Source organism: Panthera onca, chromosome B4 (assembly GCF_046562875.1).
Source record: "Panthera onca isolate mPanOnc1 chromosome B4, mPanOnc1 haplotype 2, whole genome shotgun sequence".
NCBI lineage: Eukaryota > Metazoa > Chordata > Mammalia > Carnivora > Felidae > Panthera > Panthera onca.
Genome location: NC_138345.1, coordinates 59,492,747 through 59,517,939, shown reverse-complemented (window position 1 = coordinate 59,517,939; position 25,193 = coordinate 59,492,747). Strand labels below are relative to the sequence as shown.

Below are 25,193 nucleotides of genomic sequence, written 5' to 3'. Positions count from 1 at the left end.
GTCAGGAGCATGAATGGTTTAATGGTCTATTTGCATACTTTCTGTTTTCAGACACATCAGCCAGTTTTTATTCAGCTGCTTCAATCTGCCTTCAGGATTTACAATTGCACCTGGCCAAATCCAGCACAGAAATCATCTGTGGAGTCTTGTATCAGAACTTTGGCTGAAGTGGGTAAGTCAGAATGTCAGGTCTTATCTATTTTTACATTTTGTTAAAGAAATTGGGCTTTTGGCTAGTAGGCAATACAAGTGGCTTTCCAGTTTGCAATTTAATAAGAAAGCAGGTATGGGAAAGAGCAATGAGCAGCAAACAGGTCTGAATGTTGCATACTTTTGGGGAGGGGAATATAATTATTCTATTTCTTTTTTTCCAAAATTTAACATTTATTTATATATTTTTAATTCTTGTATTTCTAAACTTAAATTTAATATTGTATATGACACTAACATAGCTCCAGAAGATTTTACAGAAAGGAGTTTAGTTTGTTGCCTCACATTTCATTATAGAATTGTTTCCTCTGTTAAGTAGCCTGGCATCCGAATACCTTCATAGAGCAGTGGGACCTTTTAAGGGTTTTGGTTTTCCAACGTTGTTTGAAATCCATCAGTATTTACTAAGGTTTTGTTGTATATAGAAGCCTTCAGAAATTACAAATGAAATGGAAGGTGAGAGGATTATAGCTAAGGGAAGGTTAGTAGATTTTAGAGAGAGTTTCTCATAAATTCCTATTTTCTCTCTTTCTTTCTTTCTTTCTTTCTTTCTTTCTTTCTTTCTTTCTTTCTTTCTCTTCCTCCCTCCCTCCCTCCTTCTTTCTTCCTTCCTTCCTTCCTTCCTTCCTTCCTTCCTTCCTTCCTTCCTTCCTCCCTCCCTCCCTCCCTCCCTCCCTTCCTCTTTCTCTTTCTTTCTTTCTTTCTTTCTCTTTCTCTTTCTCTTTCTCTTCCTCCCTCCTTCCTTCGTTCCTTCGTTCGTTCGTTCGTTCGTTCGTTCCTTCCTTCCTTCCTTTCTTCCTTCCTTTGTCTTTCTTTCTTGCTTTCTTGCTTTCTTTCCTTCTTTCTCTTTCTCTTTCTTCCTCCTTCCTTCCTTCCTTCCTTCCTTTGTCTTTCTTTCTTTCTTTCTTTCTTTCTTTCTTTCTTTCTTTCTTTCTTTCTTTCTGTTAAGAGAAATACTGGACTTAAAAAACAGATGAGCTTGAGCACTCTCGCAACTACTGGTGGTTCTGCAGGCATTGGGAAGGGTAACTTACAGTGTATGTCATCACCGCTGACATTTCTTGAGCAGTCGCCTTGTGCATTGCTAAGCAATTTACTTGCATTGTCTCATTTAATGCCTGGATAGGTTCTTTGTTTATTTACATTTTACACTTGGGAAAAACACAACTATCTAGATTAGGTAACTTGACTAGGGTTAGTTATAGTGTATGCTCAGTAAGTATTTGATAAACGAATAAATGATTTACTAATTAATGACCATCTAAATTTTGTCTTTCCTCCATCCGCAAATTGACCTAAGTGACTGTATATTAACAAGATTTAATGACTGCTCAATTTTAATTTGAATAAATAACCTAAGATAACCTAAGAGGATCAATTTTAAAATTTTAGAACTAAGGAACTAATAGAGTTCATCTCAGTTATTTATTATAAATAAGTAGTAAACTTGATAGATTTTCTATATACCAAAACGAAACAGACTACACTGTGTAAAATGCATTATTCACACTAACAATAAAAATATTAAATACTTAAGAGAAAAGTTATTAACAAGAAACACGAGAGAATAATATACTATATAATACTATATACTATATATAATATATAATGCTATATTGAGGGCTATAAAAATGTATGATAAATAGAGATCTTTACTATTATTGGATTTAAAACTTCCCTTTCTAGGGATGCTGGCTCTCCTCACATAACTGATAAGCATAATGCTTCAACAGTCAGGAACCCTCCTCCACACACACAGCCTACTTGTGCTTAGGTAACACATGCGAGGCCAGACCCCACAATGGTGTGTCCCCTGGCAGCCTGGCCTCTGATGCCCTTCTATGAAGAGACCCTCTTTACTTCCTGTGGGTACCCACAGTCTACCTCGAGCTGCCGAGGGACCTTCTTTCCACCAGCGTGGTCCCTGACTCTGCTGGTCACTCCTTCGCATGCATACGCCCATCACGTTTGATACCCTGTGCCAGGCTGTCCCTGAGCATTGACATGCTCCTCACCCCTCCAAGTTCTGATTCGCCACCCCTGGCAGCCTCCCACACAGGCACCTCTGCTTCCTTTTGACTCAGAAGCTCTGGATCACGTCAGGACTGTGTGCCCTTCTTGCCTAGTGTAGACACTTAACTTTGCTCTGCTCCTCCTACAGATTCTAGGAATGAATCCCTTAAGAACAGAAAGGAAGAAATGAGGGACGAGGCCATAATAAAAAGGACACAAAAGAGAACCTAATTCTTACTTTAAAAAGACACACATAACAAAATGTCCAGAAGGATATAAGTAAAATATTAACACTGATGATCTCTGAGTGGTGAAATTATAGGTGTATCTGGTTCTGTTGTTCATGCTTTAGTATAACTTCTTAGTTTTTAATAATATACTTTTAAGCTATAATGAACCATTACCAAAAGCATTTTTATTTGGATGAAATCGTCTGGGAAATATTCTAGTCATTAAAAGATAAAATCCAAAGGAAAAGCAAAGCAATAAGATGATGCTTTTTTTTTTTTTTTTTTTTTTTTTTTTTTTTTACATAGGAATACATTGTCTTAGCTGCCAAGTATGTTTCTATATTTTACATTTTAAGGCCGCCTGCCTTCTTCTTCCTTCTTTCTCTCTCTGTCCTCCTCCTCTTCCACCTCCTTTTTCTTCTCATCCATCTTGTCCTCCTCCTCTTCCTCCCTCAGTATTTAGCAAATGCAATGGAGGAAAAATACCAGTTGGCCCTACACAGAATGTGGAAAGTGTGCTCTTCATACAGTTAAAAATTGAGATGAAGAGGGACGCCTGGGTGGCTCAGTAGGTTGAGCATCCAACTCTTGGCTTTGGTTCAGGTCATGATCTCCTGGTTCCTCAGATTGAGCCCCAAGTTGGGCTCTGTGCAGACAGCATGGAGCCTGCGTGGGATTCTCTATCCCTCCCTTTGTCTCTGCCCCTCTCCTGCTCGCTCTCTCTCTCTCTCTCTCTCTCTCAAAATAAATAAATAAACTTAAAGAAAATTGAGATGAAGAACTTTGAGCCATAATTGAGACCCCACGCCATGCTTTCTGTCTGAGTTCTGACATCAATGGTATTTCTTGTGCAGTCAAACCAGTTCTTGCATAACAGGATGGCCCAGTGTTGGAGATTTAAAATAGTCACCAGCACCATATTAGTCTAAAGATCTCTTTTTTTTTCTAAGTTATAAGATTTCATTTTCTATCAATCCTCTACTGGCTTGAACCTTATGATTTAGCAGAATATTTTAGTGACTTTTTGTATGCTATAAAGACATGGGTGATAAAGAGTCTAAAAATTAATTATACCTAAGTCTGTAATCAAGGTAGGTTTGGAAGGGTGATGCTTTGGTGTAAAATCTCAGTTTTATCTTTGTGAGAAGGCATGTTTTCTTTCACTTCCTCATTTGTCCTTTCCACTCGAGATAAAGCTCTGGAAACTTTATCTCTATTGTCCCTTTGCATCTGTAGCTCTCCTTCATTCCCTTCCATTAAAGCCTTGACTTCCTTTCTGGACCACTGTAGCAATGCAATGTTCTCGCTTGTCTTTCTTTACTTAAATAAATCTGCTACCAGAGTAATCTTCTTGAAGTGAAATTCTCTCTGTTGGTTTATAAACAGTAACAACAAAGTCCCCAGCCTTCAGCACCATCCCTTTGTCTAACAAACTGAGAACAGATTTCTTTCCTTCTTTAAAAAAGTTTATTTTGAGGGAGGAGGGGCAGAGTGAGAGGGAGAAAGAGAATCTCAAGCAGGTTCCATGAGTCAGCACTGAGCCCAACTCGGGGCTCAATCTCATGAACCGTGAGATCATGACCTGAGCTGAAACTAAGAGTCGGACACTTCCCACGCAGGCACCTGTGAGCACAGATTTCTTACTGTAACATTCATGGTCTCTAGAGCACAGCCCTACCTTACCTTTCTGACTGCCTTGCCCGCTGGTTCCCACACAACTCATGTGACAGAAGACTCAACTATTAGGCCCTAGCCTTGCTCACGCTGTAACTTACTTTCTGTATTTCTGTTTGGTTCTTTTTCTTTTTCTCTCCAGTTTCCACCATTGCCGCTTGTCAGCATCTTTCCCATTATTCAAAATGTTTTGTTCTAATTTCTCCATAAAAGACATTCTTAACTCCCATATCTAGAGCTGAGCTTATCCCCCTTTGACCACTCACACTTTTCTTATGGTCTTTATTTGATCATAGTTTAGCTCATCCTAAGTCATAACCTTATTTCCCCTCTTAGACTTTGAGGGACAATTATTATGAAGTGCCGATCACAAAGACATTGATAAAAAACTATTGTCTGGGATTAAGAAGGTAGAAAGCAAAGTCTGCTTTGTGATAGTGAGACCACATCTCTTTTTGCTTGGGCATGGATGCTGTTCATAGAAAAACATACTCAAAATGAAAGGTGCTCAGAAGTGAGCCTCCACAGTAGTAAAGTGATCTAAACCCAACTTACCTGAATGGTGATTGCAAACATTTGAACTATTTAGACAAAGAAGAGAAAGCTGAGGGTGAACATAAGAATCTTTTGACATTTGAAGGTGATAAGGAACTTCTTTTACAGGGAAAGGGTTATAACTAACATGTGTCAGCTGTAAGAGGCAGATTTTTGTCCTAATATAAAGGATAACTATTTTATAGTTGGTACTCTTTTAAAACCTTAGGGGTCACATTTGATTTTTCTATGTTGTTCAGGCTCTATTGGCTCCATTTCCAAAATATATCTTTTTTCTTTTCCTGTGTGACACTCTTGTCCAAATTCACCTTCATGTGACGTGGACTACAGAAGCATCTTCTTACTGAATCCCTCACCCCCCGTCTCACTACCATCCATTCCCTACACAGCGGTTAGAACAATCTTAAAATGTACGTCAAGTCGTTATCACTCACCTACTCTCCACTGCACTTGAAACTTGTATTCCTTACCGTGGCTTAGAAAGCCCTTTATCGTCTGAGCCTCGTCTTCTTTTTCTACCTTTCCTTCACTCCTCGCCCAATTCTACTGGTCCACCCACACTGGCTTTCCTTCTGTTTCTAATCTACACCAGGTTTGTTCTCATCTCAGGGCATTTTCACACGCCATTTCTTCCGTCTGGATCCTCTCCCTCGGCATCCCCCCACCTCGGCCCGATTGTCATATGCTCAGAATGTAAGTTCTCGGTGAAATGTTCCAGAAAATTCCATAGACAGTGTCCCACTTTCTTCCTGCTCCTTATCCTATTCTATTATCTTATTTTCCTCTTAGAACTTAACACTGTTTGAAACCATCTTGTTTGTTTATTTATTTTTCCTTCTTGTTGTCTGCTTCTCTCATTAGAATGTAAACTATGAAAGCAGGGACTTTGCCTTATTCACTGACTGGTAGGTCCTGAAAGCGTCTGGATGATCAGGTTAATGAGTGTTTGTTGACTGACAGTAATTCACGGGCTAGGAATTTTGCAGATAGTGAAATTTAGGCTTAGAAAGGTTAAATAACTTGTCCAATTAATAAGTAGTTGAGTTGGGTTTAAAATCCAGGTTTCTCTGAGTATGCCACAGTATGCCATACTGTGTTCCCCCAGAAGTCCTATCTTAGGAAGCCCTAAAAAATAAACTAGAACTTGGCAGTTTGGCTTGCTGAGTAGGGATTTACCTGAAATTTTACAACTCAGGTACAAAATCATTTTTGTGCTTCACCAACCCTTTAAGAATGCAAAGAGGTGCTACAATTTAACACAATTCATATATGTAAGAATTTGTAATATTGGAGAGAACAAAGAGGATACATATTTAAGAAAAAGTCAAGAGTACACTCTTTTCATAAAGCAAATGTCCAGTGCATTTATAAGTTGGTAAACACACTCCTGTAATGCAAATATTTATTACAGATCTTCCTTGACTTATGATGGGGTTACATCCTATAAACACCTCCTAACTTGAAAATATCATAAATCAAAAATACACTTAATACAACCTAACCTACCAAACATCTTAACTTAGCCTAGGCTGCCTTAAATGTGTGCAGAACACTTACATTAGCCTACAGTTGGGAAAATCATCCAACACAAAGCTCTTATTCTTTAATAAAGTGCCGAATATCTCATGTATTTATTTTTAAAAAAATTTTTTTTAACGTTTATTTATTTTTGAGACAGAGAGAGACACAGCATGAATGGGGGAGGGGCAGAGAGAGAGGGAGACACAGAATCTGAAACAGGCTCCAGGCTCTGAGCCATCAGCCCAGAGCCCGACACGGGGCTCGAACTCTCAGACCGCGAGATCGTGACCTGAGCTGAAGTCGGACACTTAACCGACTGAGCCACCCAGGCGCCCCTCATGTATTTATTGAATATTATCCTGAAATTGAAAAACAGAATGGTTGCACGGGTGCAGGGCCCTCATGATCACGTGGCTGGCTGGGAGCTGTGGCTCGCTGTCACCTGCCTAGCATTGTGAGAGAGGATTTTACTGCATATCACTAGCCTGGGAAAAGGGAAAAGATCCAAATTCAAAATTCAAAGTACGATTTTTCTACTGAATGTGTACCACTTTTGCACTATCGTAAAGTTGAAAAATTGGTAAGTCAGACCACCATAGCTCAAGAACTTTCTGTGTAGTTACATTGACATAACACTTTGCAATTTGTAATGTGCTCTCAAGTACATAAACTCAACTCATTTATTACCAAAAATTCTTAGTTCTCTTCATTATTTGTACATTAGATACAAAAATTAGTAAAAGACAAGAGCACTTCCTTCATTAGTGCTTACGCTGCTGAGAGCAGTAAGTATTTATTGAGTGTTGGACGGTGTGGTAAACCTTACGATGTGGACATAATTCTTACCCCATCTCATGATGGGGATGTGAGTTCAGCAAGGTGAGGCAGCTTGCCCAAGGTCACACAGGTACATGAGGACAGAGCCAGGATCTTCAATGCTGACACATGCTACCAGGCATTTGTGATGCCCCACTGTCAAATCAGTTTCAACAAGCATTATTTGTTTTATGCCTTTAAGACACAAAATGTAGATCAAAATGGTAATTTAAGCTGTATGTGAAACGAATGCATACAGCTTTCAAATAACTTAAAAAGAATACAAGGAGATTGTGAGTTAAGTTAGTAAGGGTTTGGAGGAAGTCCTTATAGAAAAAAGAGTGCTTCCTATCATTTGTCTCTTTTTCCTTCATGAATACTCCAGAAATATGCTACAGTTTTATCAGTTACTATCAAATGTGTTGAGGACTTGATCAGTTGTGCATTCCTTATGTCATGTTCAATTTGTCTGATAGAACTTCATAAGCATTTAAAGTTGAAGCTGTGATCAGTTGTGAATGTACCATGTATATCATATTAGGTTTATCTGAATAAACTTCCTAATCTTTTAAAAGCTGAGGTGCTTTTGAGTGATTTGTATCTGCAGAAATTACTGATAGTTACCTCCATTGCTACACTTTTTCCCAAGTTATGTGGAATTTGAAATTGATAGGAAGATACAGGGTCTTAAATGGTAATAAATGCAAATTCCCAGGTAATGTCATAGGCAGGGGGCAGAGGGCTACCTGGAATAAGATATAAATATCTCTATCATTCTCTCCTCAGTGAGGTAAGTTAAGGCTGGTTTAGGAGCAAGTATGGATGGGGATCTCTGGAATAAATGCACACCATAAATGCACTGAGATTTGAGAAATGATAGGGCCATTAAGGCCAGGGAAAGTTTTTTTTGTTTTTGTTTTTTATGTTTTTAAATGTTTATTTTAGTCTTGAGAGAGACAGAGCTTGACCGGGGGAGAAGCAGAGAGAGAGGGGGGGATATGGAATCCAAACAGGCTCCAGGCTCTGAGCTGTCAGCACAGAGCTTGACACGGGACTCAGACCCACAAACCATGAGATCACGACCTGAGCTGAAGTTGGACACTCAACCGACTGAGCCACCCAGGCGCCCTAAGGCCATGTACAGTTTTAAATGCGCTTGGTCAGTGCCTGTTCCTCAGTTTACTCTTTTACATAAGACACAATAGCACATGTTAGAAGTACTTTGAGAAAAAGCATCCAAAAATTACTTCCATATTATTTCACTTAAAAAAGAATTTTGTTCCATGTGTTTCATAATCTTCAAATGATTTGGGGGGGATTAATGTTGGGTACTTTGTTGGCAACAGAATCTTTTTTCCAAATGGAAATTCTGTAAAATATCTTCTACAAATGGTTTGAATAATGAACATCAATCTTCAAGCCAATTTTGCCCCAAAAATTTGAAATGTAGAAAATAGTAACTCTTTGAGAAGAGAAATTCAGTCTCTATTAAACAAACAAATCCATTTTAATCTACCTATGGTGTTGTAGTTGACTGTGTGATGAGTTTGACATAATGCACTCCTGTAATTCTGATTTTTCAAACTGTCGTTATTACTTTTGAAAAATTAAATCTGAATAAGTTACAAGATGGGACAAAATCTTATAAATTTTTCACATATTCATTGGTTCATTGGATTTATAATGACTGTTCATTATCTGCAATGTTATCATTTTAGTTGTTTGGAAAAACAATCTGTCAAACTTTATTTCCTGTCCTCAATGAATTTCTAGTACATTGGGAGTAAACAACATGTACAGAGATCACAAAGCAGAATAAGTATCTTAACTAGCAGTGCTAAGTATCCTATCTGTTACAAAATTTTAGAGCCTGAGATAGATAGTGCCTGGAGCCTCTGTAGGTACTCAGTGAATATTTATTACATGAATAAAATAAATGGATGAATATACGTAAATGAATGAATATCCTACTCTTGTCATTGGCTGCATAAGATCTTATTATGGGCCTATATTCTAATTTATTTAACCCCATTGCTGGATATTTATTTTGTTTCAAATTATTTTGCCTATGAGGAAGAATAAGGTAAATACCTAGGAGTAGGATTTCTGGGTTATTTTTTATTCATTTATTTAGTTAGTTTCATGTTTTTATTTAAATCCAGTTAGTTAACATACAGTGTAATATTAGTTTCAGGTGTAGAATTTACTGACTCATCACTTCCATACAACACCTGTGCTCATCACATGTGCCCTCCTAGCCCATCACCTATTTAGCCCATCCCCCTACCCACCTCCCCTTCGGGGAATCTTCAGTTTTTTCTGGGTATTTTAATTTTGACAGACACTGTCCTCTGAAGAGATTGTTTAATTTACATATCACCAGTGATGTAGGAGAGCATCTTCCTCCTCGATAGCATGTTGTTGCCAAATTCTTAGATCTTTGCCAATCTTAACATGTCATTATAGATAATTACAAATATTGTTATAGAAGATATCATTCTAAATAACAGTATTGTTATATATGTGTTTCTCTTTTTATGAATGCAGAAAAAAATCTGTCCGTATGATGGAGTCCTTGATATTTCCTTTTCTGTGGATTTACTTGTGTTTTGCCCACTTTCCCTAAAGGTTTTTTTTTTTTAACCTTAATACTTTCTCAATCATTAATTTATTAAGAAAATATGTTCTTTGCCTATAAGTAACATTTTTAAAAGTTTTTCATTTGTCATTTGAATTTTTATTTTGTTTTATTTTTTTGGCATGCAGAAATTTAGTTTCTTTCAGGCTTTTTAGGTTTTCTTTCATCTTCAGAATGGCCTTGATCAGACTGAGTTTTGTTTTTGTTTTTAATTCCCATTGAGAATTTTCATGATTTTGGTTTTTCTGTCTGTCTGTTTGTGTTCTTGGTGTGGCTGTTTACAATTTCAAGCTGTCTGGAATATATTATGTTATAAGGTAGAAGGTATGGAGTCAACTTTATTTTTTCCAGATGATCAGTCAGGTGTGCCAATAGTAGTTATTGCATAACCCATAAAATTATAAAATTATTCAATTTGGGCATTAATTGAGTGTATGTTGAGTGCCAAACAGGAAAGATGCATTTTGTATCTTTAATGTTCTTCAGATTTAACAGCACTCGTGCTTCAATAGAGACTTACCCTGGATATTATGACATGATACAGAAAAGACACCACACTGCCCACCCCATCACACCTTCTTTGTGGGCCAACTGTTGTGGTTCTTGTGAGCCCACACAGTCAGGCTAGACAACCAACCAAGTGTTCTAATTAGTGCTGATTCTTTCTGTTGCCTTTCTTTCCCCCAACCTGTCAGTTTATCTCTCTAAGCATTTTTTTCCACGGCACCCATCACTGCAATATGTGTGTTCTCAGAGATTTTGTTCTGGCAGACACCATCAGTGATGTTGTCTAATTAAAAATTTTCACACAATAGTCAATATTTAATGAATAATAATTAGAAGTAGATTTCGATTATATCTTAAGATCACTGCAAAGACTAGTCATATCTAGAGAATTTTCAGAATTTATAAGCCTAATTAGTAGGTTAGCCGAATCATCAAAATACCTGTGAGTCAAGATAGCTCATTTTAGAGAACTAGCTATTGCTAGGCAGAGCTCTACAAAAGATAAATGTATTAATAACAACCCATCCTTTCTACCATTAGTTTTTTTAAGAACTCCATATACTTACTCTCTGACAAAATATCATTAACAAGGTATGATCCCAATTGCATTCTAATTCAGAAGAGAAATAGGAGGATTTCTTTTTTAAATGTTTTAAACTTTAACGTGACTCATTCCATTAAAGCACACAGTTGGAGTTAATGCTATAGGCCAGAAGAGTGACTGACTGTAGTAAATTCATTAGTTCTCCCTTAATGAGAGAGAGAGGGGGGCAGTGAACAGCCAGTAATCCAAAATACAGCCTAGTTCACATGTCGATGTACTGTACTATTCATACCATAATTTCCCTAATTTAATAAAAGTAAGATAAATTTGGATTATTTTTTTGGTTGCATTCTAGCTTTTAGGTTTTTGTAAGCCTTTTCTTTTTCTAGTCACAATTTTCTTTTCTGCTTTAATTTTTAAATAATATATGGAAAGCTAATTAGCATTGTCAGCTTTGCTTTTGAATTACTATTTATAATATTTTGACAGTGTAGAGAATCTATTTCAGGCCATATCTTTAAAAGGATTCATATTTTTATAATTGCTTGAAAAATTTTTATCATTATCTCCACAGCTGACTTATTTTAACTCAAATTCTCTTTTCCCCAATTGCATAGTTAATTTTCTTTTATTACTTAAAAATTGTGATCTAGCCCTCGGCTAGAGTTAACCTTAGGCATGACAGAGTAGTGTATTTTACTCAGTTAATCTATAATGTACAATTTGTGCTAAGATAGGAGACTAGAAAAATACCAATGAAAGTAGTACAATTTGAGGAAAGCAAGCAAACAAAAACCCCTTTCGGCAAAGTCTGGGCCAGTGAATTCTCCTGAAGCTGGTGTGTCCATGCTGTTGGTCGTGGTGGAATAGTGGCCGCAACATCTGGGATGGGTGAGATTCCCCTGAGATGGCTAATTAGAAGCCTGCCCTGCTGAGATGAATAGAAGTGCTGTCATTGGACTGCATCTCCACTGGTGTCATTAGAAAAATATTCATTGAGGGACACCTGGGTGGCTCAGTAAGGTTGAGCGTCCGACTTTAGCTCAGGTCCTCCTCATCTAGCAGTTCATGAGTTCAAGCCACGCATGGGGCTCTGTGCTGACAGCTCAGAGCCTGGAGCCTGCTTCGGATTCTGTGTCTCCCTCTCTGCTCCTCCCTGGCTTGTGCGCTCTCTCTCTCTCTCTCTCTCTCTCTCTCTCTCTCTCCCAAAAATAAATAAATAAATAAATATTTAAAAAAAAGAAAAATATTCATTGAATACTTCTTTGTGTACATTCTATTCACAGCAACAGCACTTCCTTGATGGTCAGTTGTACCTAATGTACCTGATTCCTAAAGGGGAGATACATCCCAATCCCCTCCTCTATTTTTTTTTTTTTAAATGTTAGTGTAAACTTGGCTATGATATATTTTGAGGAACATTGAAGTTTATCAATTTTTATTTTTTTGTTGCTTAGAAAAGAACATAGAACAGTATTGTCTTCTGTTTGACTTTCGGATGTTTAGAGCAAGCCCAGCTTATTTGTTAAGGAGCCAGAAAAGGAAGAAAGTCTCGCCAGGGCTTGATCGTGGCGCAGGACTGAGTATTTACACAAATATGTGCAGCTTGGCGGTGTCGAGGCCGTCTGTCCTTCAGATGGAACAGGAGTGAGGTTGCTCTGCTGTGTGTGATGGACATAGACAGCGACATTGTATGCTTTGGAAAAAGGACATTTATAATGAATATCGGGAAAACATTCACTAGGGAAATCTAGGCAGTGGTACAATTAATTGTTTAGGGTTGCCTTAGAGCTTTATTATTTCCTTAAACTTCAGCTAGAGCTCTTCTTTAAATCAGTAACTTTTTATATTGGTAGCTAAAATTACCTGTTTTCAAAGAAGTTTCAAAGTATCTCTCAACTTCAGAGAATTTTCACCAGCATAACTAGTATTATTGCTGCTTCCATTATATGAAGGAAGCTGTATTCTCTCTGTCTCTCTTTATTCTTTCTTTCCTACTTCCATTCATTTAAAAAAGTCTTCCAGGGACTATCACAGTATTTTTTTTAAATTTTCTAAAAGTTTATTCTTTTTTTTTTTTGAGAGAGAGAGAGAGAGAAAGAGAGAGAGAGAGAGAGAACAAGTGGGGGAGGGGCAGAGAGAGGGAGAGAAAGAAACTAAAGCAGACTCCAGGCTTCGAGCTATTGGCACAGAGCCTGATGTGGGGCTCGAACCCATGAACTGTGAGATTATGACCTGAGCCCAAGATGGATGCTCAACTGACTGAGCAACCCAGGTGCCCCAATCACAGTAACTTTAAATAATATCCTTACATCTCTGTATCTTGATTTAACAGCTGTAAATAATGTCCATATCTCCACGCTGAAAAATGAGGAACTTAACATGTTGACTTTGTTTTTATTTCTTCTCTCCCACTCTATGTTCTAACTATTGTTAAGTAGATTATTGCTTTTACATCGTTATGATTTATGGAATTTGTATTCTATTTGGAAATATAATGAAATATTTTATAGGGTGATAAAATTTAAAAATCAGTGATCAGACTTTACAATATTATGAGATGTAAATATTTTTCACTCTGTAACCATTAGAGACAAGGATGTCATGTAATGATATTGAAACTTTTCCAACTGGAAGGAAATTTTCCAGCCATTAATGTCTAATGGATCTTCTTTCATTTGTGTCTTGCTTTATTCTCTTCTTCAGGTTCATACTCAGTTGCCATGATTTCTCATATTCACACTGACATTTTCTTGGATTCCTGTCTCTCTTTTTTTTTAGTGATTTTCATAGCTGGTTTTGAGAAAATTTTCTGAGACATGTTCTGAAATGTTTTTATTTGAGTATCACTTTTGATTTTCAGTTTAGATGGGTGTAAACTCCTAGTTTCAAAGTTTGTTGTCCATTAGCTCTTAAAGGTATAATACTACTGATTCTAGCCTTCAATATTGATGGTGAGAAGTTTGGTGCCAGTATTTTTTTCTGTAGGAATCCTATTTTTTTTCCCCCTAGGAGTTCTTGCCATTTTCTCTTGGCTATTGGCATTTATATTACTTTCATAGGGCCACCATAACAAATTTCCAGAACTAGGTGGCTTACAATAATAGAAATGTACTATTTCACAGTTTTGGAGGTGGAAAGTCTAATCAAGATGTGAGTGGCACCATACTCTCTGAGACTTCATACCTTTCTCTTAGCTTCCAGTGTTCCTTGGCAGTCCTTGGCATTCCTTGAGTTGAAGCTGTGTACGTCCAGTCTCTGCTTTCATCTTCATGTGGCGTTCTTGTCTCTCTCTCTCTCTCTCTCTCTCTCTCTCTCTCTCTCTCCCTGTGTGTGTGTGTGTGTGTGTGTGTGTGTGTGTTTCCCTTACCCCTTTCTTATAAGGACACCAGTTGTATTGGATAAGGGCCCACCCTAATTTAGTATTACTTTATCTTAACTTGATTACATTTGCAAAGACCCTATTTCCAAATAAAATCACATTTACAGGTACCTATGATTTAGACTTGAATATTCTTGGGAGGCACAATTCAACCCACGATAGCATTGTCAGTTTTTATCAGAATATGGTCAATATGCTTGCTTATTTAATCCTTTTAACACACAGTGGGCCCTTTCAGTCTGAAGACATAGGTCTTTCTTCAGATCAGGTAAATTGTCATTTATTATTTTCTTAATAATTTTTTCCCTTCCTTTGTCTCTTACGTTTTTTGATGAAACTTATACATTTTAGATATTTGACTTCCTGGATGACTCTTTCTGTTTCATATTCTCTCTGTTTTATTCTCCCTTTTCATCTTTTATGCTTTATGTTCTAGAAGATTCTTTGACATTCCCAGATTATGAACTTGGTATTTATTCTTATTCTTTTCTTTTTCAGCCAGTTTGAAATCTTTATATGTGCAACTATATTTTCATTTCCAAGATTTCTTTATTTTTCTGATTTGCTAATTTGCTAATGCTCACATTTTCCGAGGATGATAATTAGAATTATTTAAATATTTTTTGTACTTCTTTGAATCATTTCTGTTTTTTACTGGGGCCAGTTATTCTTTTTTTTTAAGTTTATTTATTTATTTTTGAGAGAGAGACAGAGAGAGGGAAAGAGAGAATGTCAAGCAGGCTCTGCACTGTCAGCATGGAGCCTATATGGGGATCGAACTCACAAACCATGAGATCATGACCTGAGCCAAAACCAAGAGTCAGATAGTTAACCAACTGAGCCACCCAGACACCCCATGGGGCCAGTTATTCTTAATGATGATAGTTTTCCCTGTGATTCTTGGTGGTGTGTTCATGGTTATAAAGGTCTTTAATGACTACATGGGCTCCACTTCAGTTTTGAGGGGTTTCTCTACTAGCATTTCCTGTGTAAATGACAGGTCTGACCCAGAGTTCTGAGTGAGGGGCTGAATAAATGATTCAAGCTTTCCTTTGGAGTGTGTGTGTGTGTGTGTGTGTGTGTGTGTGTGTGTGTGAAGCAGAAGACCAGCTGAGAATACTGACAAGTGTTAAAATAGGAGAGCTTTGCTCAGGGGTTAGAGTCTTTTGTATATTTTCTCTTTTTGCTGGAGCTGCCTCTTCTCTCTTCCCTATTCGACTCCTTATTTGATGAGGATCTTTGGAGTTACTTCAAGCCCTGTTCTGCTTCTCTGTCAAGTCCCGACACCTTCATTTGGCATTCTCTCCAGACAGGTATTTCACTTTCATGAGAAAACATTTCTGCAGTTCCCTAACTTTATCCTCTGGATAAAACTTGCTGCTGCTAACTTGTCTGCTTATGCTAGTGAGAGGGAGGAGGGCCTTGGCTTCCCAGCGGTTCACATGCTATGCTTTAACGAGTTGCCCTGATGACTCCCCTGTACCCCATTACCACTCTTGGTGTTCGTTCACTATATTCTGAGGAAGACCTGTTCTAACTCTTAGCTCTTGTAGAGCGGTGTATATTCTCTCCTTTTCTGAGGGACCAGTCATATCCTCATTCTGCTTGTAAAAATGCCTCAACATTTCTGTTTTCCTTATGGCAAGTATTCTCATTTTTTAGTACTGTGATGTAAGTCTGATGAAATACACATTTCAGTAAATTTTGGGAAGAAGGACATGTACCGCATGCCCTCTTCAAATGCAAATTTTTAAATACTCTTCAAGTTTTTATTTTTTTCTTCAGACGTTTCACTAGCTGGAATTCTGCATGAGTGCTCATGTGTGTGCATACACACATGCACATCAGTTGTACTAATGAGCGGACTGGCAGGATTTTATCATGTGTTTTGTGTCTCCTTTCATATTTTCCTTGGCAGTTGGGAAAGTACAAATTTTCATGGTTGTTATACACTGTTTTTCTATATTGATGCTCTATGAAGTTCATTTCAAACATTAATCATCAAGAAATCAAATAAGTTCTTGAATGTTTAATGAGCCCAGTTTAATAATTGGTCATAAGAATTGAAATACTTTCAGGTTAAATGCTTTTGTACTTATAGAAAAGAATTCAATGGCAGAGTTTAAAGATTTGATTTTTTTCTTTTTTTCCTAGTTTTACTTAAATATAATTGACATATTATATTGGTTTAGAGTATACAACATAATGACTTAATATATGAATATATTGCAAAATGATTACCACAATAAATTTAGTTAACATTCATCACCTTAGGTAGTTAGAATGTTTTTCTTGTATGAGACCTTTTAATATTTATTCTCTTTAACAAATTTCAAATATATGATACAGTATTGTTAACTATAGTCACCATACTGTTCATTACATCATAGAACTTATATATTTTTTTCTTTTTTATTCTATGCTTATAACACCATTTTAGTAATGTGTAAGAAGCTTTAGTCAGATTAAGAGAAAAATATTTTAAACCTTTCTTTTTCAGCAAAGAATCGCGGGATTGCCATTCCAGTGGATTTGGACAGCCAAGTGAATACTCTTTTCCTGAAGAGCCATTCTAATATGGTGCAGAGAGCAGCTATGGGTTGGAGACTATCTGCTCGCTCTGGACCACGTTTTAAGGAAGCTCTTGGAGGGCCTGCTTGGGATTATAGAAACATTATTGAAAAGTTGCAGGTACAATAATAGCATGCAATGGCTTACTATTTTCTAAATTATAATTTTTAATATATGTAGTAACACAAAATATGGTTAGAAATGTCAAATTCTAATTGGGGACCAGGCTTTACTTTACAATTCTCTACCAATACTACTCTTTTCAATTTTTATTAATGTTTGTTTATTTATTTATTTATTTATTTATTTATTTATTAATATAATTTGTTGTCAAGTTGGCTAACACACAGTGTATACAGTGTGCTTTTGGATTTGGGGGTATCTTTATTTGTTTTTGAGAGAGAAAGAGAGACAGAGCATGAGCATGGGAGGGGAGACACAGAATCCAAAGCAGGCTCCAGGCTTTGAGCTGTCAGCACAGAGCCCGACACGGGGGTTTCAACTCACAAACCGCGAGATCATGACCTGAGCTGAAGTCGGACACTTAACCAACTGAGCCACTCAGGCACCCAATACTATTCTTTTTAAAAACATAGCTTCTATGTAAACGTTGTTTAGTTATTTTTAGTGAGTATGTATTACTTAATGTGTTTGATAGTATAGTAATGAGTTGTAATATCAAAACAATACCATAATAATAAGATTTGGAGAAATAAGTTACCATAAATTCTCATGTAATAAATTAAATATTCATAACCTTGTTTCAGTTTATCTCTTAGTATTCTCTTCTAGTCCTATTGGTGAAAATGATGTAACCACCTTTAGTCCCAAATTTTTTACATAGTATCCCAATCCTGTGTTTGGCCTGGACATTCTGGGGACATCAAGTAAAGAGAGACATTACATTCATTTACTCAGGCTGCCATCACAAAATATCACAGACTGGGTGGTTTAAGCAACAGAAATTTATTTTATGATAGTTCTGGAGCTAGAAACCCAAGTTCAAGGTGTTGGCCCAAGTTAAAGGTTTCTTTCCTTCTGAATCCCCTCTCCTTGACCGGGTGGTCACCTGGTCACTGTGTCTTCCTGTGGTCATTCTTCTGTGCGCATACATGTCTGTATCCTAATCGCTTCTTGTTGTAAGGACATCAGTCATATTGGATTAAAGCCTGCCCATATGAATTCATTTTACCTTAATTACCTCTTTAAAGGCCCTATATACAATAATAGTCACATTCTGAAGTACTTCAACATATGAGTTTTGTTAGGGAGACACAATTCAACCCATAACAGAAATCTTCCCACCCACATAATTGTAGACGATTTCATGGAGTCAATTAGGGTATGGTTTAAGGAAATTGTTTGGCTTGGAGAATAGTCAAGACATGAACTGGAATAAATATTGCAAGAGGTCACATGTAGAATAATTGGTAGAGCTCCAGAGTTTTAATAGCTGAGTGTTATATGTGATTAAAAAGACAAGTTAGACTCAGTATGAAAAGCTTGAAGGCTATGAGTCATTAAAAATTTGGTGGAAATGTCATTATAAGTGATTAAACAGTTACTAGTTTTCAGGAAAGAATTATCAGGAAGAGACTAGAAGAGGACAGATTAGTTAAGAATCACTAGATATCTCAGCCAGGTGGCGGTATGAATGAAATGAAGAAAAAGGCCTTGCATCCAATAATGAAAGCAGGGTCAACAGACCTGGTGGCTCCTAGATGGAGATAAGAGACAGTGAGAGGCATATAAGAGGCACTGCTGTTTGGAAACCGGGTGATATTATTAAGACTTTTTATTGTAGCAGGGAAGGAAAGAATACAGTAAAAGGAGGTTGGCCATGTTCATTGATAATATGCTGAATCACATTAACAGACTGTGAAATGTATGGGAAATTAAGTCTATATTTGGAGATATTAGTTGGAGCAAGGACAGCAGATGGTGTTGCTAAAAGAGAGAATATAGTGATAGGAAAAACAAAGAACATCTTGTAAGAGGCCAGGGTGGCAGAATGGCCAAGTAAGAGAGACAAATGGCAGGGTCAAAAAGGAGAGGAGTCAGGTTCGTGAGAGCCAAATGAGTAGAACGTTTCAGAGAGAGATGGACAGAAGTGTTAGCCAGCATAGAGAAGGAGTTCCTTGGACTTCTTTTGGAACACTCACTGGCATTCATTAAATAAATATGTCTTTGGTGAAAACGATACCAGCTACTGTGTGCTGGAGATAGAGCTGTGGGCTCTGTGCTCTCATGGAAGGTCTATCCTCACCCATTAGATGGATGCTTTAATGTTAGGTAATTAAAACTATGAGGGGCACCTGGGTGCCTCTGTCAGCTCAGCATCTGACTCTTGATCTTGGCTCAGGGCATGATCTCAAGGTTCATGAGATAGAGCCCCACATTGGGCTCTGCACTGACAACAAGGAGCCTGCTTGGGATTCTTCCTCTCCCTCTCTCTCTGCCCCTCCACCACTCGTGTGTGCGCACACGTGTGCTCTCTCTCTCTCTGTCTCTCTCAAAATAAATAAATAAACATTAAAAAAATGCTATGAATAAAATAAAGCATGGTAACAACATGGTGAAGAAATACTGGGAGAAAGATCTTTTAGCAGGGAACTCTACTCTGTTGAGGTGACATTTGAATTGAGATTCGAATTAATGAAGAGGAATAATCTATTCAAAGATTTGAGGACAGAGATTTTTATTGGGAGAAAATAGTAAATTCAAACGTATTTAGACCGGAATGAATTTGGCAGTTTTGAGGAACCAAGAGAAGCCCATTGGGGTGGAAGTTTAGTGAGCAAAGGAAGAGAGGATTATGAAATTAGGAACTCAGTCATGTAGAGACTTGCTTGGTAAGGCATTTGGATTTTATTCTAAGTGAGATGGCAAATCATTGGAGATTTTTCAGTAGAGGATAAGCATGACATGATTTACTTACTGGATTTTGAGAGATAAATAGATTATAGGGTCCAGACATGGAAGCAGTGAGTCTCTTGCATTAATTCAGGCAAAGGATGGTGGCAGTGCGGCTTAAGTGGATAGTGATAGTAGTGAAGAGAGGTAGATGAATTTTGGATATGTTTGGTTGTAAGGCCAGCAGGACTTGGTAGATGGGTGGATGAGTTGTGGGGTGTTGGAAAGAATAGAGGATATGATATGATTGAATCATTTGCTAAGATAGGAATGGGAGAATTATAATCAGGAATTCTTTTGGGGGGATTTTAAGTGCGAGATACCTGTTTACATGTCCACGTGGGTTTGTCAAACAGGCAGTTGAATAGGAGTCCAGAGTGGACATCTTGGCATGATGTCCATGCAGGAAATATAAATGTGGGATGTTCAAGCACATATAGGATATTAAAACCATGGACTTGGATGAGATCCCTCATAAGAAACGACCAGGAGCTACTGGGAGTTGGCGGTGGAAAATAGAGAAAGTATGATGTCACAGAAGCCAAGAGCAGAAAGTGTTTGACAGAGTAGAAGCAAGTGTGTAAAATGCTTAGCAGTGGTTGGGTAAGATGAGGACAGCAAAATAAGCACTGGGTTTATTAATAGGGTGATGATTGCAGCTAACTAGTACTCCACAGTAATGATTACAAACATGTATCAAGGAATAAAAAGAGGCCAGTATGTGTTAGAGGAGGTTCTACATACTTACCTTTAATTCTCCCGGCAAACCCATGTGATTGGGAGTATAATTATCTCGACTTTTAATATGGGGGAATAACAAGTTAGAGAGATTACATATTGGCCCATGATCAAAATAAACGATGAAGACAGAATTCACATCATAGGAACCTGAGCACAATTTGTTTAGTAAATAAAGTGAAGAGAGGTAATCTGAAAAATAGGCACCTTTTAGTGACATTTTATTAAATATGGTTATAGTTGATAAGCAGATTTTCTTCCCACCTTTATAATATCTAGTTTCCTATTTATGTTATTTCCTTCCTGGTAGTATCTTTTACCTGTCGTCAGAATTTTCTCAGAAAGCTTATTAGAATAGTTGAAGTAGAGGGGTGCCTGGGTGGCTCAGTCGGTTGGGCGTCCGACTTCGGCTCAGGTCACGATCTCACGGTCCGTGAGTTCGAGCCCCGCGTCGGGCTCTGGGCTGATGGCTCAGAGCCTGGACCCTGCTTCCAATTCTGTGTCTCCCTCTCTCTCTGCCCCTCCCCCGTTCATGCTCTGTCTCTGTCTCAAAAATAAATAAAACGTTAAAAAAAAAATTAAAAAAAAAATAGTTGAAGTAGAAATGGTCACTTTTGCTAAAAAGGAAACAAGAATCCAGCAAGAGTTAACTCCCGAAATCTAGACATAAGAAATGAAGAGAGGTGGTACCCCCATCTGTGCTGCTATAGCTGAAAGTAACAAAAAACAATTGACACCAGTTTTCTGCTTAACAAAATATGTCACAGGTATGGGTGAAATTACTCCTGAAACCATCATTACACTATATGTTCACTAACTTGGATTTAAATAAAAATAAATAAATAAAAGGAAAAATAATATTGCTTTATGTGAGAAGATTTTTTTTTTGTCTTTTAACACAGTTATTTTAAAAACAAAAAAGGGATGCGTTAGTCATTAAAGAATGTTCAGTAAATTGTCATTGCCCACAGACCATTTTAGAAACATGTCGGTGCGAAGGCATTCAGCTACAATTAACACGATTTTAACTAAAAGTGGCTTAAACAATGAAAAAAAAATACATCATTCCACATAGCAAGGAATCTGGAGTTGGGACTCTTCCTGCATTGGTTAATTTAGTAGCTCGATAGATCAGGGCACTGACACTGTTGGTCTGTTGGCTTTCAGCTTAAGGCTGGTCTCCAAAGGTCTTATGAGGGCTGCCTCACATTTTGGGTTCACATTCTCAAGCTGTCTTGAGAGCCTTAGGTAGTTTCCAAAGAGTATGCCCCTTCCTCCCCTAACACACACCACCGTCTCTGCTTAGCAAGCCTCACCCGATGTCCTGTTAGCCAGGACTGTGTCACATAATCATGCTTAGACTAATCACTGGGAGGGGAACTGGAATGACCATTATTGGCTTATACTAATCAACCATGACCCTGGGCTGAGGGGCCTCATCTCCCTGAGGACGTTGCTCCCTAATTGAGAAACAACATGGGAATTCTGTTAGCAAGAAGGGTGAAGAAAAGCTTTTGGTTAGATGACCAGTAATGTCTATCAAAAAATGTAATTTGAGGGACACTTGGGTGGCTCAGTCAGTTGAGTGTCTGACTTTTGATTTGGGCTCAGGTCATGATCTCATGGTCGTTGGATCACGCCCCATGTCAGGCTCTGCACTGGGCATGGAGACTGCTTGAGATTCTCTCCCTCCTTCTCCCTTTGCCCTTCTCCCTGCCTGTGTGCTCTCTCTCTAGAAAAATTGAAAAAAAAAAAAAGTAATTTGAAATAGTATTAAATGTCATAAAATCCCTGTGAAGTGCTAATACTGCTTCAAATATCATATCAAGGGATTTCCCCGTTGGAAGATATGGTTAGTTCCAGATGACCAGAAACACATAGAGAATCTTTTTATTTTTTATCTGTTCCTCAAAGAATATCCCACTTTAGCCTAATTTGCTGAATACCTACCGGGTCTCTGTTAAAATCCTAGATACTATAGGGCTCATCACAGTGGCTTTACTGACTTTTCACTTTGTATATATATCCTTAGAAATCATCTACCTACCCACCCTTCTCTTATCTTGTAAATGAAAAAGGTGGCCCAAGCAGTACTCATATAGAAAACCAGACTATACTTAAAGCACAGACTTTTGATGCCATGGGAAGGTAGGGTGCATCTCTGAAATTCCAAGTCTCATTTCTGGTTAGTATTCTTAGCCTGTCATATCTTAAAAGTATGAAGTCTGATTTAGATCTTCACGTGGGTTCTCTTGTGCTTTATTTCTCAGGATGTTGTGGCCTCCTTGGAACAACAGTTCAGCCCAATGATGCAGGCTGAGTTCTCGGTGTTGGTTGATGTGTTGTATAGTCCAGAACTACTGTTCCCTGAGGGGAGTGATGCAAGAATAAGATGTGGTGCTTTCATGTCCAAGTAAGTGTGTACAATCGGAGATTCTGCTTGTGTTACCAAACCAAGATGGCCTCTAGCACATTTCTGCTTTTTACTCTGCTGGTACATAATGATAGTCCACAGAGTACGTGAAAGGTCTGAAATGCATGTTAAAATATACTTCCAAAATAATTAACTTGATTCAATTGAAATTTCTCTTTGATGAAGGTCAAGTTATATTTTGCTGAAATTTCCTGAAAATGAAATGTGTCATTATTGGGCACAAAATTTCACATGCAATTGTTTTTTTGGTTCTAATTCCTTGCTATAACCATATGGGGTGACCTTCCAAAAGATTCCTGTTTCAAGTCACTTATTTTCTTTAACAGAGAGGAAGGAAGGGGAACTAGCATTTATTGCGGTCTTACTGTGTGCATCGTTGTCCTCCGTGTGCTTACCTCTTGTATCATCTATCTGCATGAACACTCTGAGAGATTGACGTCTCAGCCTCATTTTAGTGGTGAGAAGGCTGAAGCATGCTTCAGATGAAGAGCTGTGACGTCTCTGCCCAGCACTCGGCCATGCTGCCTTGATCTTCCTCATCTGCAGCCCTCTCATTTACTTGTTTCTCTCAGCATTTTTGTGGAATTGTCAGATCTAGTATAGCTGATGTGTTTATCCTAGAATATTTCCATTTTTGTGGTAAATGAGCAATTCTCAAGGAAGAGCTGCAAGTTCTGACAGAAAATGTAACCATCTCCAGAAAAAAAAGAGACATATCATAATGCTGAGGGCGCTCATTGAGTAATTCACTCATGATGGCTGGTCAGGTGTACTTGGTCTTCTTGGGAAGAGTATCTGGATGGACAGTCGGAGGAGGCTGCCAACCCCTTGACCATTATCCATCACAGCTAATTGGCTGCCAACCCCTTGACCATTATCCATCACAGCTAATTCCTGTGTCATTGAGGACATTGCTCAAAGAGGTCTCAAAACCCCCTCTGTTGACTGTGATGCACTGAGGCAGAAATGGAAGGACTGGGGGACACAAGAAGTGTGTTCTTGCTTTTTCCAATTAAAGCTGGGATTTGCAGAGAGAAAACAAGATACAGGATGAGAAGAACTGACCACAAGAATCATGTTGAATGGGTGGTGTTTCTGTATTATGGCCTGAATCATGGATTCTTGGCTCTAGACCCTCTCCGTCTTATAGGGACTGGAAAGAATGTGTTTGTCTGGACACTTGCCAGTCTCCTAACAAGAATTTTTAAATGAAGAGGTCCAGAGTATCTGCAAAACTGATGACTGTGGAAGCCATTAGAAAAAAAATTCAGTAGAGATATTGGGTAGTAATTCAATATAAAAAATAGGGCCTTTGGGAAATATCCTTTACCTCCTGTGAATGTATATCAATGCATAGAATATTAATTAGAAAGTGGGTAATAAAAATATAAAAAATAAAAAGTGGGTAATAAATGAGAATTTTAACTCCAGGAAATTCATATGATACTACAGATATATCCCAGAGGGTTGATAATCTAGAACAGGACTGGCAACCGCTGGCTTCAGGGTACAGTGGTCCTTTTGATCATTTTTACAAATAAAGTTTTTTGAAACATAGCTACACACTTTCATTTACATATTGTCTGTGTGGCTATCATACCAGCGTCAGCTGGTGGCCACAGAGGTTGTATATACGGCCCACACAGCCTAATCGTTTACTCTTTGGCTCTTGAGGAAAAAAGTTGGCTGGCTCAGTGTCAAGAATGAGGCTGTCAATACAATAGTTACGAACTACACATAGCTATTCAAGTTAAAATTTAAGTTAATAAAAATAAAAATAAAATAGGGGTGCCTGGGTGGCTCAGTCAGTTAAGCGTCCTACTTCGGCTCAGGTCATGATCTCGTGGTCTGTGAGTTCGAGCCCCGCATTGGGCTCTGTGCTGACAGCTCAGAGCCTGGAGCCTGTTTCAGATTCTGTGTCTCCCTCTCTCTGACCCTCCCCCGTTCATGCTCTGTCTCTCTCTGTCTCAAAAATAAATAAACATTAAAAAAAATAAAAAAAAAATAAAATAAAATATTCAGTTCCTCAGTCACATTTGCCACATTTTAAGTGCTTAAGAGCCATATGTAACTAGTAGCCAACAAATTTATAGCACAGGTACGCAACATTTCAATTATTGCAGAAAATGTTATGTTGGATGGCACCAGTCTAGATCTTAAAGATATACATCTATGAAAAGATGATATAAAGTTAACTCAAAATGCCAAAAAAATATTGACCTGTGCTGCAAATGTGCTGAAAGCAAATCCGTTGCAACACCCGGTATCTAAAAGGAGAGAAACAGAGCGAAATAATAGTGGGAACATATTACAGATAATACACCGAGATGGGAAAAAAAAGTCACATACTTTAGTGGTTAGAGAAGAGATTTTTGTGTTATTATGATTTTAGTATGGCCAGCGACTTGGGAATATCTGTTTTCTGCTCTAGTGATTATCCTACCCTT

At 37.9% G+C, this 25,193-nt stretch overlaps 1 protein-coding gene across 4 annotated transcripts in view; it reads left to right on the top strand.

Annotated features, from left to right (window-relative positions):
* Positions 1 to 25,193, top strand: part of ITPR2 (inositol 1,4,5-trisphosphate receptor type 2) — a 489,660-nt gene that overhangs the window by 236,925 nt on the left and 227,542 nt on the right. For all 4 annotated transcript variants that reach the window (XR_009617392.3, XM_060658096.3, XM_060658095.3 and 1 more), the window contains exons 34-36: positions 52 to 172; positions 16,591 to 16,781; positions 22,583 to 22,725. Coding sequence is in view for 3 of the 4 variants with exons in the window: in XM_060658096.3 (XP_060514079.3) it covers positions 52 to 172; positions 16,591 to 16,781; positions 22,583 to 22,725 (455 nt within the window). In the remaining variant the exon portion in view is untranslated. The remainder of the gene's footprint in view (positions 1 to 51; positions 173 to 16,590; positions 16,782 to 22,582; positions 22,726 to 25,193) is intronic.